Here is a 17,187-nt window from a genome sequence, read left to right on the forward strand (position 1 = left end):
AGTTAAACACAATCACAGCAGTATTTGAAATTAAGCTGCCAGCGTTCAGACATTAGAGGTTTGCAACTCTCATAGAATAGACTCCTGTCTACCATGCAGCTAATGGCCTGGTCTGCGCATTACAGTAAGCCATGATTTATGACAGGAGGGGGGGGGGAACCTCATGCTTAGTGGCCAAATGTGGCCTTCCAAGTCCCTTGAAAATCTCCCTAGGCCATAACCTTCACTGACCCTGCTTCTCACCCTTAATGTTTTTGCTTGGCTTGAATGCAGCCTTGAACTCTGACAGTGCCTTCCTCTTGTCTGTGTGAAGGACAGAGAGGAGGAAACTAGCCTACTGTACAAAGCTAGAAATTTCATTTGTTGCTCTGCCACCTTTTCCTGTGGTCCCATCCACCACTGACATGTATGTAGAAGGAAATGTGGGCCTTGATTTGAAAAATAAAATAAAAAAATCCCACCCCTGATTTATGGCTTACTGTGAATGAGCAACCATCGCTTCTGCTTCTAGCCAGGAGAAATGAGCCCTGGTGGCAAGGCAGCACTTGTGGCTTGTTTCTCCCAAACAACCACATGCAGTAAGCTAGTAACAATACAACAGGCACTGATGTGCCTGCAATGCTAAGCTAGTTTCCTTCCCACCCACTGTGACAACAACAGAGACAGGGGAGAAGCTAAGCTGGGATTTTCAAGCAGTGTGCACCAGCACTTTGCTCATTCACATTAAACCATAGTTTACTTTTAACCATGATTCAATGTGACATGCAAATCAGACCATAGTGGGGTGAGGAATGAAGCACTTTTGGAAGCAACCCGTGCTTTTGCCCTTCAGTTGAAAAATATTTCTTCTCTGATGCATTTCTTCCCGTGGGTGTTACTCTCAGGGCCCTACCATGAGGAAAAACATCTGAACTGAAGCAGCAAGTTGTCTGGGTGGCAGAAATTGTCAGGGAGAGTGTGGGTTCAGCTTTCATCTCTTCTACCCATTCACTCAAAATAGCTTCCGCCCCATCCCCTGCTTCATATTAATTGGGCAGAAGAAATTGCTTCGTACACCAGGGGCAAATATGGCTGTATCATATCAGATTTTGTAGGCATGGTTCAGACATAACTGTCTCAATCTAATGAACAATGACTGCGAAGGCAATAGGTTTTTTAAAGCCACAGTTTCTCATTAAATCAGACAAGTATGGTTTAACCTCTTGAGTGCAAACTACGGTATAAATGGGGAATCTGATCCTGGTTCACACATTATGAAGTGCAAGGAATGAGTGGTGGTGTAGAGAATGTTCCTGATCAAATATGCTATAATTTTTTAGACCAAGCGAGTTATGTCTGGTCTGTGCCTATGGTGAATGAACATGGTATGATGAGGCTGCCATTGGCCATGATGTTCACAGTAATTTCTTTGTCCAATTTTCAGGTTTTTGTAGTACTTCAAAAACCTATTTTCCCAAAGAGAACAAGACAGGAAAAAAATAAGTCTGTGCACCATATGGGCAGCGATGGCTCTATCATGCCACCTTCAACTCTCCAGGAAAGAAGCCTCCAGGTCCTTAATTTATTGTATGTGTTTACTTCATATGTCTTGTTCTCTAACCTATAAAAGAAACTGGTTGAATTTGGAAAATGCACCAACCCTACCAGAAAACAAGCTAGCATTTAAAAACTGGTGGGTGGGGGCTAGTTTTCAACTTTAAGAACTTTATATATAAATAACCAGCACCCTGAGAATTGTGATTTGGAAATTGTCTAAAGTCTCCACACTTGAGTAATAGATGCCTCTTTGAAACCATGCCATAGTTAGCTTTATTATGTTGTTTGTTATATTTATGTTGGAAAAATATTATGTATGCCAGTATATTTACAGTTTTCCCTTTACAAACATGAATTTCATTTGTTTCTTCAGCAACTCTTAGGCATTGTTGTTCAGTGTAAACTATTTCTTTCATTCTTTAAAATATTTCTTTATTGCATCTTTTGTTGTAGTCCCCATGATGGCTTGTTTTTACCATGCTTGGTAGTGATAGTTGTTACAGCAGATATTTCAGCTTTCTACAGTCTTTCTAACTTTTCTGGGAAAGGATGACTTCTGAGGAATGCAAGTGCTTTGTAACTTTGGCGGTTCACATGTTTCATCAGAGTTTAAAAACAAGCCATGGTTTATTGTGAAATCATACTAACTCATAGTTTGTTTATAACAAGGGTTTAGCATGGCATACAAACCATACTTACATTTTGATTTGCTTATACTTTTGAAACACTTTCTTTCTTGTGGTGGCATCAAGAGTCACCTCGGCAGGAAATATTGTGAAGTTGCACCACGAAAAATATTTTATTTGAGGTTTAATCTGAGCTATTGATTTGTTTGGAGTTTGGTAGCTGGGAAGGAGGAGTTCCCTTCCACCAGGTTGGCCAGTGATGCTTTGTAAGCTAGCTATTCCCTGTACTATGCGCCCCTCTTGATTCACCTTAGAGGTATTTGCTCTGTACACTTTTTCATTAGGCTAGCTCCTCCAAGTGATGAGTAATCAGAACCTTCACCTTACCAGAACAGTGGTGCAGTTAGGCCACTTTAGACTTTGTCTTACATGATACTGTGTATAATTTCCCTTACTCTAATATGTGGTAAGCCAGGCATCTTGCATTGTGGCCAGGGGGAGGGATGGACGGATGGGGCTTCCTATTCATTCTTCTGAGTGGGGATTTCTCTCCCTGATTGTATCACTGGTACATTAATAAACAACAACATTTTTAAAAAGCAAAGGCTCACTAACTGGGATTTTGCCCTTCCTGACCATAGTTTGACATGTAGAAAGTGCATTGCTAGTCCCCTTGTTCAAAATTCTTAGACTTATTCTCACATAAGCAAATCTTTTTGTTCAGAGGTAACTTAAAGGAGCGGGGGATGTATTCTGTTAGCTTTCCCCCCTTACAGTCTCTGTCATGAAGTACTTTAATATATGTTGAATTGGGTTAATCTGTATATAAATGTGGTTTTAAATGCTATCTCTCGGCGGTATAAAATCAAATTGACATTTAAATATTTTTTTGCTAAAGTATCAAACCTTATGTTTATTTTGCTAGTTCCTTATGTGATGAAATGGAATTAAATCCGTTTTGAAAATGCATGGTGATGTGAAGGCAGCTACTTGTGAAAAAATATGTCTCAGTTCAACGTACTTTTCTTCCTGTTAGCCGCTGCCATGTAGTTTACTTATATTGTATAATGTAAATGTTCTTTGAACTAAGCCGTGCAGTTTTACTTGAAATGAGAGTAACAGAGTTCAATGGGATTTACACCCAAAAACAGCACAGGATTGCAGCCTTTTGACAAAACAAACACACCACTTCTTATAAAAATGGTTTTTTCAGAAGTATCGAGGCAGTCTTCAACAAGAAGAACTAGGAAAACTGTTCCAGTATTTTCTTCGTTCTGGCTTATTTATTTGTCATTCTTTTTTCCTACCCATCCTCCCATAAGGGAGTTCAGGGCAGCTAACAGCGTAATTAAACAACACAGAGAATACAATACAATTAATAATCTACCATCTTCAGGAAAACAGCAGCAGCGAAAATTTCCAGTATAGGTCCTGACACCAATGAAGCCCAGTGGGTTTTCCCAATACTCCTGTGTGGTCCAGGTGGTGGACTTGGGCGGGAGTTAAGTATAGTGCCATCACTGAAAACATCCTCTCTTATGTTTCTGCTTTTCTCACCTCTCCAACAGGTAGCATGATGAGCAGGAAGCATCCTACAGATTGTAAAAACTTAGCACAGAAAATAGCTAAGGTTGAAGGCTTTCAAATGTTTTTAGGTTTTAAAGTTCAGAGTGCAAATTATGTTCCTGCAAATACTTCTTTACAAATTCAAATTGGGAGGAAAAATAAGTCAACATACAGTAAACAAAAGTACCTGGGTATGTGAGGGAAATGCTGTAAGCACTTATGTCCTTATCCAGAATCTCATGTGTGCTGTGATACTTATATATTACGTGTCAGGGGCTGCATGCCATCTTTACTTCATCATTACCAAATGGTTTATTTCAATTAATTTAGAAGTGTGCAGCCGTACCTTGGATCCTGAAAGCTCTGGAACTTGGACGTTTTGGCTCCCGAACTCCGCAAACCTGGAAGTGATTGTTCCAGTTTGTGAACGTTCTTTTGGAACCCCAACGTCTGACGGGGCTTCTGCAGCTTCTGATTGGCTGCAGGAGCTTCCTGCAGCCAATCAGAAGCTGTGATTTGGTTTCCAAACATTTTGGAAGTCGAACAGACTTCCGGAACGGATTCCGTTTGACTTCCAAGGTACGACTATCACCACAAAGCATTTGGATCTTTTGCTATGCCATCTACAAGATTTGGCCTAAACAGTCAAGTCTGGATTTGGACACTTGAACCTGTCATAGACTCTATCTAGTGTGTCTACAAAGATCCTGTTTGAGTCTCCCTTCAGCATATTCAGCTATGCTTCAACATATTACAGTTCTTGGAAAACTTTTAATGCACAAAGCAGAATTGTTGGCAACATTTTTAGCTGCTATAATAGTCTTAATACAAATACGTTTCTGGACCTTGCGTGTTCTGGTTGTGTTGATAACCCTTATTTTATTTTCTATGGATTTGAATTTGATATTGAATATTGAAGAAATGTATCTCTTTCTTATGTAGGTGCGATGAATGCAGGCTCTGCTATCATTTTGGCTGTTTGGACCCTCCCTTGAAAAAGTCTCCAAAACAAACTGGTTATGGGTGGATTTGTCAAGAGTGTGACTCTACATCCTCCAAAGTAAGTTAAAAAGTCTTGTGAAAATGCAGAAGAAGTGAATGTTTAGAAGATGTTTTTCACAACTCATTGCAGGTTTATATGTGAATAAGAAGGTTTTTTTAAAAAAAAGAATAATAAGGGCTTACTTCAATCTGTTGTAGTTATTCTGTTTTACTATTTCAATAATAGGAAACTGCATAGTTGATTGGTTTGATAAAGAGTAATTCATTATTTTTAAAACTATTTGCTAGTCCAAAATTATTCAGTTTTGTTGTAGAGTCATTTAACTGTTGACTATTTTACACTTTTAACATTTAATGATTGTTTACAGTGTATAGTCCAATGTTAGTATTACGCTGATGTAACAATGAAATCGATGGACCAATGTAACTTGTCCATTCATTTCAGTGGATCTGCTCTAAGTATGATTTAGTTAGATATCACTCATATGATATTGCTACACCATTTTAAACAGTCTATATTTTATATATTTCAGTTCATAATTAATATGCTTTCTTCTAATCTGTAAAAACATTTAAAGAGACAATGGACATTTAATTGGGAAAATGTGAATATACTTTTGCTGACTCTACTTCAGAACTTCTAATAAGTGTATGCAATTAGATGGCCAGTGTACAATTTATATAAATGGTGATGTTGAAGCTGTCTGTATGCTGAAAGGGAGACTTGACCAGTATGCTGTTTAAAAAGATTTATTTACTAAACTTATTTGAATCAGTAACCATAGAAAATCCAGAAGGCAAAAATGTGTTTTTAATTTGCAGTTTTCTTCTACAAATTACAGAATAATTAGTTTACTGCAAAGCCAGTTATTAATAAAATCAGTCTTCCTTAAGAAGATACAATTTTGGTATAGAATAATTTAAAGCTCACTGTGGCTTGGACATCTGAGCCTTTAAAAAGGCACTTGAAAGCAGTGTTCAGTGTCTGGATGAATTAAAACAGATATACAAATCTAGACAGTCCTTAAAACTGAAACAGTTTTTCTATAGTATGAATTTAAATTGTCTGTTAGTCACTGAGGACTTCTTGCCAAAAGCATTATATCTTGAAGACACCAGATCTTTGATATGACAAAACTGTACATGGTTGCATTGCTTTCAGCGTGGGCCAGTTTAACTCCCATTTAAATGAGCACACGGTACCAGAAAAATTGTCTTATGAGGACTCCTTGTGGCTCTGTTTAGTTACATCAGGGTTGTCATTTTAAGGCAATGTTTTAGTCATTTTGAAAAACCTTGTGATCTTCTGTACAATCTGTCTTGCTGAATAACACCTTACTTTAGGTGAAAGTTGTTTTGCAAGAGCTTAGGAATTTTTTTAATGAAGCCTTTTAGTACATCTATGCATAGTGTACCTTTAATACCTTTTGGGTACTTGTAAGTTCTGCAAAGGCTTGTGCTTCCTCCAGAGAATGCTATTACCACAGGCACACTGATATTTCTAGCTGGGTTAAAACCAGGGGAGGGGAGCAGGGGGGGAGGAAACACTGAATCTAGCAGGCCAGCTCAGTGGATGGGGTTCAGCCCTTTTCTATCGTGCTGCTGATGCACAAGTCTCTGCTTTCCAGCCCCAAATGGCAAAGTGAGAAAGTGAGAGTAACACCATGCAGGAAACCTCCTATTGCCTTTGCCCTTGAACTTCTTTAGATTGCGGTCTTACGCACATGCACGCACAGGAAGTTGAGTGGCCGTATGCATTTTCCCTGAATGACTGACAAAAGAATTGCAAACTACAGTTGACAACACCTTCACTTTCTTTCGACCTGTAAATCCTATTTTCAGTAAGTGTCATTTAGGTGCTAGAGCAGTGGAATAGCCCTGGGTTTTTAGGTTTAGCCAAAGCAACCTTCTCCTTGTCAGCAGAGAAATCAGATTTGGAAAGTATCTTTTCCCAAATGAAGATCAAGAAGGGAAAGTTAAATGTCTTCTCTTTCATCTAAAGCACTAGCTTAGTGATGGCCAAACTTGGCCCTCCAGCTGTTTTGGGACTACAGTTCCCATCATCCCTGACCACTGTTCCTGATAGCTAGGGATGATGGGAGTTGTAGTCCCAAAACAACTGGAGAGTCAAGTTTGGCCATCACTGCACTAGCCCAATGTGAAACCTAATGTAAATTAACAAATACTAACAATTTATTGTTAGAATAGACTCATCTCTGACTTTCTTTTGAATGGAAATGTGTATCATTCAAGAAAAAGTAAGCCAAGACTTAGTTACCAAAGGTTACCCTGTCAGGATTCTCTCCTATACAAGTGTATAACTAAAAAGGGTATGCATATTCCTTAGTACAAGCTGTAGCCCTGTGTTCATTGTGAAAATATCAGTATCACTGAGCCACTGATTGTTGCTTGTGTCTTGATAAATTAAAAAAATGTGATTTTTCAGATAAGGACAAATGCTTTTTATTTAGAGGCGGTAAACGTTGTTAAATGTTTATATTTTTCACCGATATAGACGGCATACTTTTGTTCATAATATGCCATGCAGCTCTCCTGCAATCTTGTCAAGTTATTTCCCCACCAGCATAACATATTCCCATATTACCCCAGCTGTCAAATAATGACAGTGACTTTGCTTGAGGGCACGAGGGCAGCATCTTTTCTGCTAGTAATAGCATCACTTTTATGGAATGGGTGATACTTACCACAAAGGTCTGACAAGCTTTCTCATCTCAACAAAGTTGGCGAAAATGTGTTTTGAAAAAGAAAGGAAAACCCCCCAGAATATATACATTTCTATAACTTCCCCTCCCTTTCTTTCAAAAAACGAATACTTGGTTTTTACAGAGCTGCTAACTTTCAGTGTTCTCATGATACTGAGTAGATGATATATTTGCTTCACTTTTAAGAGCCAGTTTATTTACTTTCTCAAGCATTTGTTGTCAGACGTGTATATAAATGGCAGAGCCGTCTTGGAAATAAGTTCTACTGTGTTCAGTGGAGTTACTCAGAGGTAAGCCAGCCACTTCACAGAAAACTTCTAACACAGTGTTAAGTACTAAAGGAAAGGCTCCACTTGCACATGTATCTGTCAGCAAGCTAGAGTAAGAGAGAATATTTATGTATTTTTGACTGTGTTTTAATAATTTGCCGTTAATTCGCCTCTCCGACTAGCTGCCTGTATGTGTAACTATGCTTGGGCATCTTTCAAAAATAATCTATTACAGCTAAGCAACTTCATGAAGCACTAACTGAAAACCCATTGAAAAATTAAGGCATACAGTTTTTAGGAGGAAAGTAATATTTTGATGGGTCTTGCAGAGAGTACATTATAGATCCTTATCAGACTTGTTGCAGTCCACATGGCCAAACACCTAGCCCACATTTGGGCTGCTAAAGGCCACATTGCTCCAGTTATCTCTCTTCATCCATTGGGCACAAAACTGGGCCCTGCCAGAAGGTGGGAAATTATACTTAAGGGGCTAGAAATATATGACTTGTCAGTCAAAATTAACATTGTTTTGCATTCATATTTGGAATTATAAAGCAAATTATAAAGGGCTTTTCTTGCTATTTAGTGCAGTTTACATGCAGCATTGATTATTTCACTACATTGTTAGAATACATTTAATTGGCCCTCTATTAAAGGTGGGTAAAGATTAAATATATTATGTATCCTTTGTTCTTAGAGTATTTGTGTTAGAAGAAGTTAGGCATTCTTGGTTTTCTGGAATTTGTTCCAGTGTATTTCAAATCTAAGAACTTAACTTGATAGACAACTGTGAGATGTGGAAAACTTTTAAAAGCACAGGCTGTATTATACACGTTTTAGTTTTAGCCAAACTCTACAGATATGTAGATGATGCTATCCAGAACTGATGCTATCCAGTACAGATTTTATAAAAGAGCTAAAAAATTGAAAACTAATAATTGTATGGATTTATATAATTGGACATCAGTAGTTTTTGTATTACTGATTTTATTAAATTCTGTTACAATAAAGTAGAAACAGAGAGATGCAAGTTCTTTGTGATCTGTATTGATTATTCAGTTTTCACATTAAAAAAGAAATGGAGATGATGCACAGGTAGGGAACAGGATGTGTTCGCTACCCACATGTCTTAAGATCCAAGACATGCAAGTTCCGTGGATGGGATAATTGTGTCTTGGCTGTTTGTATGGTGGGCAGATGAGGGAGTACTACAGTCACCGCACTTGTTTCCTCTGTCGTCTCTCTGCTGTACAAAGAGCTTTGTGGTGACAGCCAGATGCCTTGGAATTGGTATATGGGTCAGTTTCAATATCATATCCAGCCATAATGTGTTGCACATGGAACTTTTGGTGCTATGGGCCATTCAGACTAGTAATCCTTATTGGCAACATAACACCTTTATAACCAAAACAGCTTTCTTACTGAACTCCTAGCACAGAGATGGTAAACATGTCATCCAGATGTTGCTGGCCTACAACTCCCATCATTCCTGACCATTGACAAAGGACACTTAATATTTAAAAACTTGTATCCCCAGATTACAAGATTTCTGTGTGTCCAGGATCTACAAGGCAAAAGTTGTCTCCAGGCACTGATGTGAGTAGTCCTAGGAATGTAGGGGCTTGATTAAACCTTGCTGCCACCAAAACAGCCACTTTTTTAAAAAACCAATGTTCAGTAGTTCTAGTCCCAGTGGTTTCTGGTGTTTCTTCCTTAATGGGGTACCTCAAAGAAGTCAAAATTTTCGTTTAGTTACTCTATATCTGTTCACTTTGGATCTGACTGAGTAACCAGTGTGCTGTTTGCAAAGCTCTTTCCCCTTAGCCTTAAGACTTCAGATATGTAGGTCCTGAAAAGAGCGTCTACTAAAAGGCTGGAGCAGCTGAGCAAAATATAAAGGGAATAAAGAACACACTCGCCTCATCCCTTGAGATTAGCTGGACCCATTTTACTCTGTAGGTGAAGGGTGCACAGTGGTAGAATTTTAACAAATTACTGTAGCCCAATTGATAAAGGCATTTGAGAGGACAACTCTTTCTAGCTCACATAATAAATATGGCTAGCTTGATGATATACCTGAATGAACAGAAGGCCTATAAGACAGCATTGTGTCCAGCTTGGTCTCATATTCCACAGTCAGTTTCAGCTCTGATTCCTAATAAGGGAACATATGTATTCAAGCCCTTGGACTGCAATAACCTCTAAAATAAGAAAGCAGACTTGCTGCTTCCAGAGCCAATACAGACATCTCTGTATAGAAATACTTTGATTCGCCCCTTGTCATATCCTCCTGGAATTGATCATGAAGATGCTCTGTTACCATCTTCATACACGCCAACCTGGCATGTTGTTGTTTGTTTTCAGTGGTTACACCTATCTTTTATTCTGTGTTTGGTTTTTGGCAAAAAAGAAAAAAGATACACTTCTTTGGTGGACACTGCTTTCTCACATCAGCTGATAATCTTTCTTTTTTGTGAGTAAATAGTAACCTTTGCTATGACATATTAGGATGAAGCATTCATTCTCTTCCTGTTTCTTTCCCGTAGTCTTCCACAGTCTTGGAATCTTGATATTTTGCTCATAGTTAACAAAGTGTGTGCTTACCTTTCTCCCATTGAAACCAATGCAGCTTAAAAGTGCTTAACTGGATCTTGCACTGTGCTTTTCATTTCTACTAACTGCAAAATGCCTTATGTGTTAAATATAGGGTGAAGTGGATGGAATGAAACACAAGTATCAGGTAACTGTTAAAACATGTAAAATCAGATCTCTGTTATGCACTTCAAATGATAGTGGTTGCTGGAAAAGATACATACATTTACTTTAGAATGAATACTTAAAAACAGCTTTTGAAATAATGCTAATGATTTTGCATTATGGTATCATATGTATATAAGAGCACATATCCTTAAGATAATTGTGCATGCAGTGCAGTGCAGAACCAGGAGAGATTACATTGAGTGGAGATGAAGCCAGGTATATCTTTTATTACTGGCACAGTCAGTTATTTTTCAGTACAAAGAAGCCCGTGCCTTGAAATGAAAAGGAGCTTGCTTCAAGGAATAAAATAGGAGGAGCTATTGTAGGGCAAGGGTGAGCACATGTCTGTGTCTGTTACACATAAGCAAATCCTGAGATTTGTGGCTGAAGCCCCTTTGCTTGCAAGATGCTGTTGGTCATTGCAAAGTTTCCTAAACATTTCAGGGAGACTTCCCTCGCCCCCCACCCCAAGGCTCATGAGTGATTTACCATACATGTGCATCAAATATGGCTGCATCCTTTTGCTTTGACATACCACCATAAGGAACTGAAATTCATTAACAGGCTAAGCTTCAGGTTTTCAATCAGATCATAATCCCCTACATCCTAAAGCTGCATGCCTTCATTTCTGTAGAGCATGTGTTACTCGGGGAATTAACTTATGAAAATGCCTTCACTGAGACACATGACCATTTGCACGGCCTTGTTTACCATTAATCATATTTCGTCAACTTTACCTGGTGGGGGGAACTCTACCTAGGAATTGTGCTTCTCCATGTTATGTACTCTCAAGAGTCAGACAAAACCAACTGAAGCCTAGTACCTTGTACCTGGAGGGAGATATTTGATCACATAGAATAGACCCAGCTGAAGCACAGTATTGTCCACGTCCAGCTATGGGTTTGTGCTAATGAGCAAACATTTGAATAACTGCTAAACTGCCAATCTTCCAAGTGTTCACTCAGCTTTAGTTGTGCAGTGTCTGACTTGGCTTTAACCCCTAAGTTTTGTGCAGTAATGATGCTTTGAATGTATACCCCCCCACACATGTTCAGTGAGTGCGCTTGTGAAGATATTCACAAGTAATTTTGACCTAAACACCAGTAAATTTTTGCACCAGGGTCCCTTTCCAGAGACATGGAATGTTGACATTGTAAAAATTCAAGTGCAAACTTCTGAGGGTCTGACATCCTACTATGGTGTTAGACTGTATCCAGAAGGGTCAGTCGTGTCCTATTCCTCGAAGAACAGCTGGCAGTTCTAAACTATCATCATAATGGAAATGGATCCTCATATTGGAGAATTCATTTAACCAAAGTCAAACAGCTACTAGAATATCAAAGTGTTCCAAATACTTAGTACCATAGTTCCCAGCAGCTCTCTGGTGAAAAATGTCAAAGTTCTGCCTCCTCTCCTAGTAATGTGATCCTCTGAAGTGTGATGCAGCTGCTTTAAAAGCAAATGAAATCTTAGATGGCATCCAGTGGAAGTAATAGTTCCTGTGTATTCAGCTCTGGTTAAGCTGCATCTGGAATATTGTGCCCGGTTCTGGGTGCCACATGTGAACAAGAGCAGGGACAAAACTGATGTGTGTTTTGAGAAGGGCATCCAGGATGGTAATGGGTCTGGCAAGTCCTATGGGGGGGAATTGAAAGAACTGGGTAGAAGATTACAGGTCGTCCTGATAATGATCTTTAAATATCTGGAGAGCTGTCATGCAGAAGAAGAAGCAGATCTGTTCTCTGTTGATTCTCAACTTCTGTATATACCTAAAGGCATGTGGGTGGGTGTGTTTGTAACATCATTAGCCTGTGTCTCCTGTAGCAGGAAAAATTGAAGCCCCCCTTGGGCTACTATTTTAATTTTCCACAATGCCCCCGAGAAAGCTAAATTAGAGGTATTATGGGAAGGAAATCATAGTGGTGGTTTCAAATTGCCTGTTGCTGACTGCAGCATGGCTGCCAACTACAAGATAAGTAGGGATGTGGGTGGTGCTGTGGGTTAAACCACAGAGCCTAGGACTTGCCGATCAGAAGGTCGGCGGTTCGAATCCCCACAACGGGGTGAGCTCCTGTTGCTCGGTCCCTGCTCCTGCCAACCTAGCAGTTCAAAAGCACCTCAAAGTGCAAGTAGATAAATAGGTACCACTCCGGCGGGAAGGTAAACGGCATTTCCGTGCACTGCTCTGGTTCACCAGAAGCGGCTTAGTCATGCTGGCCACATAACCCGGAAGCTGTACACTGGCTCGCTCGGCCAGTAAAGCAAGATGAGTGCCGCAACCCTAGAGTCGGTCACGACTGGACCTAATGGTCAGGGGTCCCTTTACCTTTACAAGATAAGTGCTCTGGGACCCGCTGTCGTAAAAGAGGGCCCACAAAAGGGCACTTTTCCAGGATTCCCTAAAATCTGAAGCCAGCCCTTTTCTCACATCCTATTTTGCTGGGCAAAAAATTACAAATGGATACAGCTGTTTTGACTGTCAGCAGACACTCATTCCCACTTTGAGCAATGAAGGATCGAGTGCTCTTTGCAGCAAATGCCACCACCTGCATAATTTAGAAACACAGGTGTGGCAGGGAGAGAGAAATGGTATAGGAAGCCATGTTTTGTCACAATGCCTCTAGTTGGCGATCCATTTCTAGATCGTACTCATTATTTCTAATCTTATTTAAATTTTCATTTTATTTTATGGCTTCCTTCTCATGTGATATACACAATATGTGGGCAACTCCTTCGCTTTGGTCCCATAGTTCAGGAAGCCAATATTTCCAGAGCAGCAACACCTTTACAGCATTTTCATTTATCAAGTTTGATAGCTAAAACATGCATTTAGATTCACTTCTTTAATCTAATTTACTTGCTTGTAAGATTCTTTAGACTACATGCTTTTAAATGAGTGTACTAATAATTAAGGTCTCATGCTGACAATAGAATTATAAGCAAATTTGCCAACAAATTGTAGTTCACCATTACTACTTCCTATTAGCAACCTGTGATTGCAAAGTTTGGTTATTATTTACTTAATTGCAAGAGCCCATATTAACTTTAATAGAATGACTATTGGAAAAATAGATATGGCTCTTTTACTTAGAACCTTCCTCATAAACTGTTAAATGGCTACAAAACTTTGTATTTACTATGTAGAACACAAATGGCAATTTCAAATAGAGTTTTCCAGAAAGGAACCAATCCCCCCCTCAAAAAAAAAAAGTGGTAGATGACTATATATGATGCTAAGGTTTTCCAAAAGTTTAGCCCTTGAAAAATTGAGCAATTATCCAACAAGCCTTGGAAGATGATATATTCAAATGTTTCAAAGACCTCATTATAAGGATTTTTTTTGTTTTAAAAATGCAGTTGTGTGCATTTTTTCATACGACATTTTTAAATGCATCACTGTGGAAATTTGGATGTATTTGTTTTCTTTTTAAAGACATTTAGCATGCACTAGTGATGGTGATTCACTGCCTTTTGTTTGGTATTTAAAACCGAGGCAGGATGATTGAGTGTAAACGAAGGGTCTGGATGGAGATCATCTGTGAGGAATTCCTTGGTGTGGGAGATGAGCCATTATAGTGATATCTCTTGTGACAATCCCAGCAGGAAGAACACTGATCCATGCAGCTATAACCTCTGGCAAGAAGTCTGGAAGTAGCAACAAATTGGATTTGAAAGCAAGATTGTTTTATCATACCATCTCATAATCATTTTTACCATTGGCTGTCGTCTTTGTGTACTACATAGTGCCTAACAGCTATTTCCTATTCCTCTATCATTTTTTACATGAAACTGTTTTTTATCATACTTAACAGTTTAGTAGGAGATTGCAGCAGATAAGACTTCTTTCTTTTTTCTTCTTTTATCGATCACTTGTAGCCAAGTAAGATTGTCTTCCATGGAAACAAACTTAACAGTGAGTCCGTAAGTGACTGTGGAGGCCAGTTCTGGATCCACACGTCCTTCCACAGTGGGGACATAGGTTTCCGGGCAGGAGTTGATCATAGTGAGGTTCGCCAACATGCCTTCCTCTTAGCTCGTTTCTCATTTTTGCCCTGAGTTCATGCTTCTTCAGAGTCCACAACACCTTGGTATCCATACCACAACATAGTTTACATTAAAAACTTTTGTGTTGAGTTGGTATCTCCTCATTCCAGGGGTCAGATTGGTAACTTCTGATTTCTGCCTACTAATCAGGGCTGTCTTAAGCATATGTGACGCCGGGGTGCAAAGATCTGCCTGACGCCCCCCCCCCCCCGCAGGTTGCCCAGTCCCAGGCACGTAGGAGGACGGAGTCGGCCGGCCAGCCGCCTCAGTGCCTCGCTGGCTCGGTCACTCCTGAACTTGCAGCACAGAGCCACCCGCAGCAGAAGAGCCTGCCACAGTGCTTTGGCCAATGGGCGGGCTCTTCCCCAGAGTCAACTCTCTGGCCCCAGACTCGGCCTGGCGCCCCTGAGAGCCTGGTGCCCGGGTGCCCCACACCCCTAGCGTCTATGGGTAAGACAGCCCTGCTACTAATTCAAGATTATTCAAGGGTTGAATACAGAAGGATAAAGAGACACCAATATTTGTAACTCACGTAGTAATAATAGTCATTTATGGTCTGCTTTTCTGAATGTCCACAGTGAAGCCTGATCATAAAGGTACAGCTGTCTACCAGTTTTTAAAAGCAGGTAACCAATAATATGTAATATAACCAACAGATTAAACAAAGCAAAGACATTTCAGTTGTTAACAGCAGATGGTGAATGTTGTATAAAGCTTCCATTCTTATTTGAGAGTGAGGGGAGATTACAATGAATTTTATTTTTATTAAGAAACATTTTCACATAGCACTAAAAATGTAGTTTGACTGTATAAGATTAGGTAGTACTAGAGAAGGTTAAGTGTTGCACTTGAAAATAAAAATAGACTAAATAGCATTTACATCTTCTTTGCAAAAGATAGCAGGGGATTTCTGGATTGTTCCTATTGGTGTGTAGAAGGGAAGAGAACCTCAATTACTCTACTTATACCGTTCTTCCAGTTAAAAGTTACTTCTTAAAATTGCTTGCACAAATAGTTAACAAGTGAATATAATTCTAAGTGCATTATAATTAACTCTCCCTAGAGAGTGCACAATTTTTTGTGATTGTTGTAGCTGACTTTAAAAAATATCTTCTCTAAATCCTGAAGACGCACTTGCATTGTTAAATTCTGGCAGCAATTAAATTTATCTCTAGCTTTTCACTAAACATATCTTTGGTAAAGGATGAAAGTGATTATGTGGTTCACTGGTTTGAAAACTCCTTTGGGTATGTTTGGAGAGTCTTGCATATTTTGCATCCTCTGCCTTGAAAACTTTATATGCACCGAATAGCTGCAGAAGCTTTGTCATATTTAGCTACCAGAAGTTACTAGCTGAGCAGCTACTTCCTTAAGAGTTAACTTGATTAACAGATTGAAGTAACAAGTACTTCAGCAAGATGTCTGCAAACTGCATTCATTAAAATATAGTATATGTAATTTTGCTAAATGCATCTAAAATACTTTAGCATAAGTGGAACATATGCAAATTTGGCCAGCTTGCATTTTAGTAATTAGGATTGGCACCTCAGGATTCAATAACTCTGAAATGGACTTCAGATAGTAAATATTAGAGGCCTCCTTGATTATGGGTTGCCCAGAAGTAGATATTAGTCTGCTTTATGTACTGTGCCCTCTGCAAATGTCCAGTACCATTTTAAAATGGTGGAAAGGGCATGGAAGTAATGATTTAACTTAAGCAAATAATAATAGTAGTAGTAGTAGTAGTAGTAATAATAATAATAATAATAATAATAGAATCTGCTAAGAGGAAATTAATCTTTTTATAGCCCAAACAGCAGTATCCTTACACAAATGAGAAAACTCACATATTTGAAGAAGTACTATAGAAACATTAAAGATGTTTTATGCGGCAGGCAATGTCAAAGCAGAAAAATGTGACAAGGGAAGGTCCATAAAATCACAGGTTAGTAAGGCAAGCAGAAAAAGTAGGAGTAAAGAATAAAGCCTTCAGAGTGCAGTAATGGGCATATCACAATAGATAAAAAAAGGTATTGGAACAATGTATAAGGTTACTGCAGATGAGGTCAGGAGTTTCACTTAGAGATTAGGATGATGTGTGTTAGGAAAATTAGAGCACATAGCAGCATGGCACCAAGTTAAAAATGGAAAATAGTAATAGATGGCAGAGACAACTGGCAGAGATGATCTTAGTGATAGAAAAGCAGGGGAAACTGGGATATGGGAAATTGTAGAATTGTGGGTAGAAGAAGAAAAGTCATCTCAAGTTTCTTGGTTCTGTATAAACTGGCAACTACAGCATGGGACCATCTCAAACTCTAACTTAAGAAGAACTTAAGACATTCCTTTCCCTTTTCTCAGGAAGATTGTTGTCTTGTGTGAATATTCAGTGGGTCAAGTGAGTGGTTGCCTATATTTTCTCCCAATAAGGTTCCATGCATGGGTGCAGAACAATGCACAATGTTGTTGAAGTGTTGTGTTATCCTAGGTCTGGGCCACTATCATAGGGCTATTTTTGCAAAGACACTTTAGTTTTTTGTCTGAAATATAAAAGTCATCCAACAGCTTAAGTGGAAATGTATTTAAGATTGCGCTAATCAGTAGAGGGATTCATTTCATAGATATAACCCTACGTAGCATGGATACAACTGTGGGCAGAGC

At 39.1% G+C, this 17,187-nt stretch overlaps 1 protein-coding gene across 12 annotated transcripts in view; it reads left to right on the forward strand.

The window, feature by feature from the left end:
* PHF14 (PHD finger protein 14) overlaps window positions 1–17,187 on the forward strand; it is a 126,218-nt gene that overhangs the window by 70,507 nt on the left and 38,524 nt on the right. For 5 of the 12 annotated variants that reach the window (XM_083467923.1, XM_083467918.1, XM_083467924.1 and 2 more), the window contains 2 exons: window positions 4,671–4,788; window positions 10,430–10,462. In XM_083467923.1, coding sequence (XP_083324049.1) covers window positions 4,671–4,788; window positions 10,430–10,462 — 151 coding nt within the window. Of the gene's footprint in view, window positions 1–4,670; window positions 4,789–9,259; window positions 9,319–10,086; window positions 10,196–10,429; window positions 10,469–13,979; window positions 14,004–17,187 lie in introns of those variants that run through there. The other 7 variants (XM_083467919.1, XM_083467920.1, XM_083467914.1 and 4 more) reach the window with 4 other exon arrangements.

The sequence above is a fragment of the Podarcis liolepis genome (genome assembly GCF_965112155.1).
Source record: "Podarcis liolepis genome assembly, chromosome: 12".
Lineage (NCBI taxonomy): Eukaryota > Metazoa > Chordata > Lepidosauria > Squamata > Lacertidae > Podarcis > Podarcis liolepis.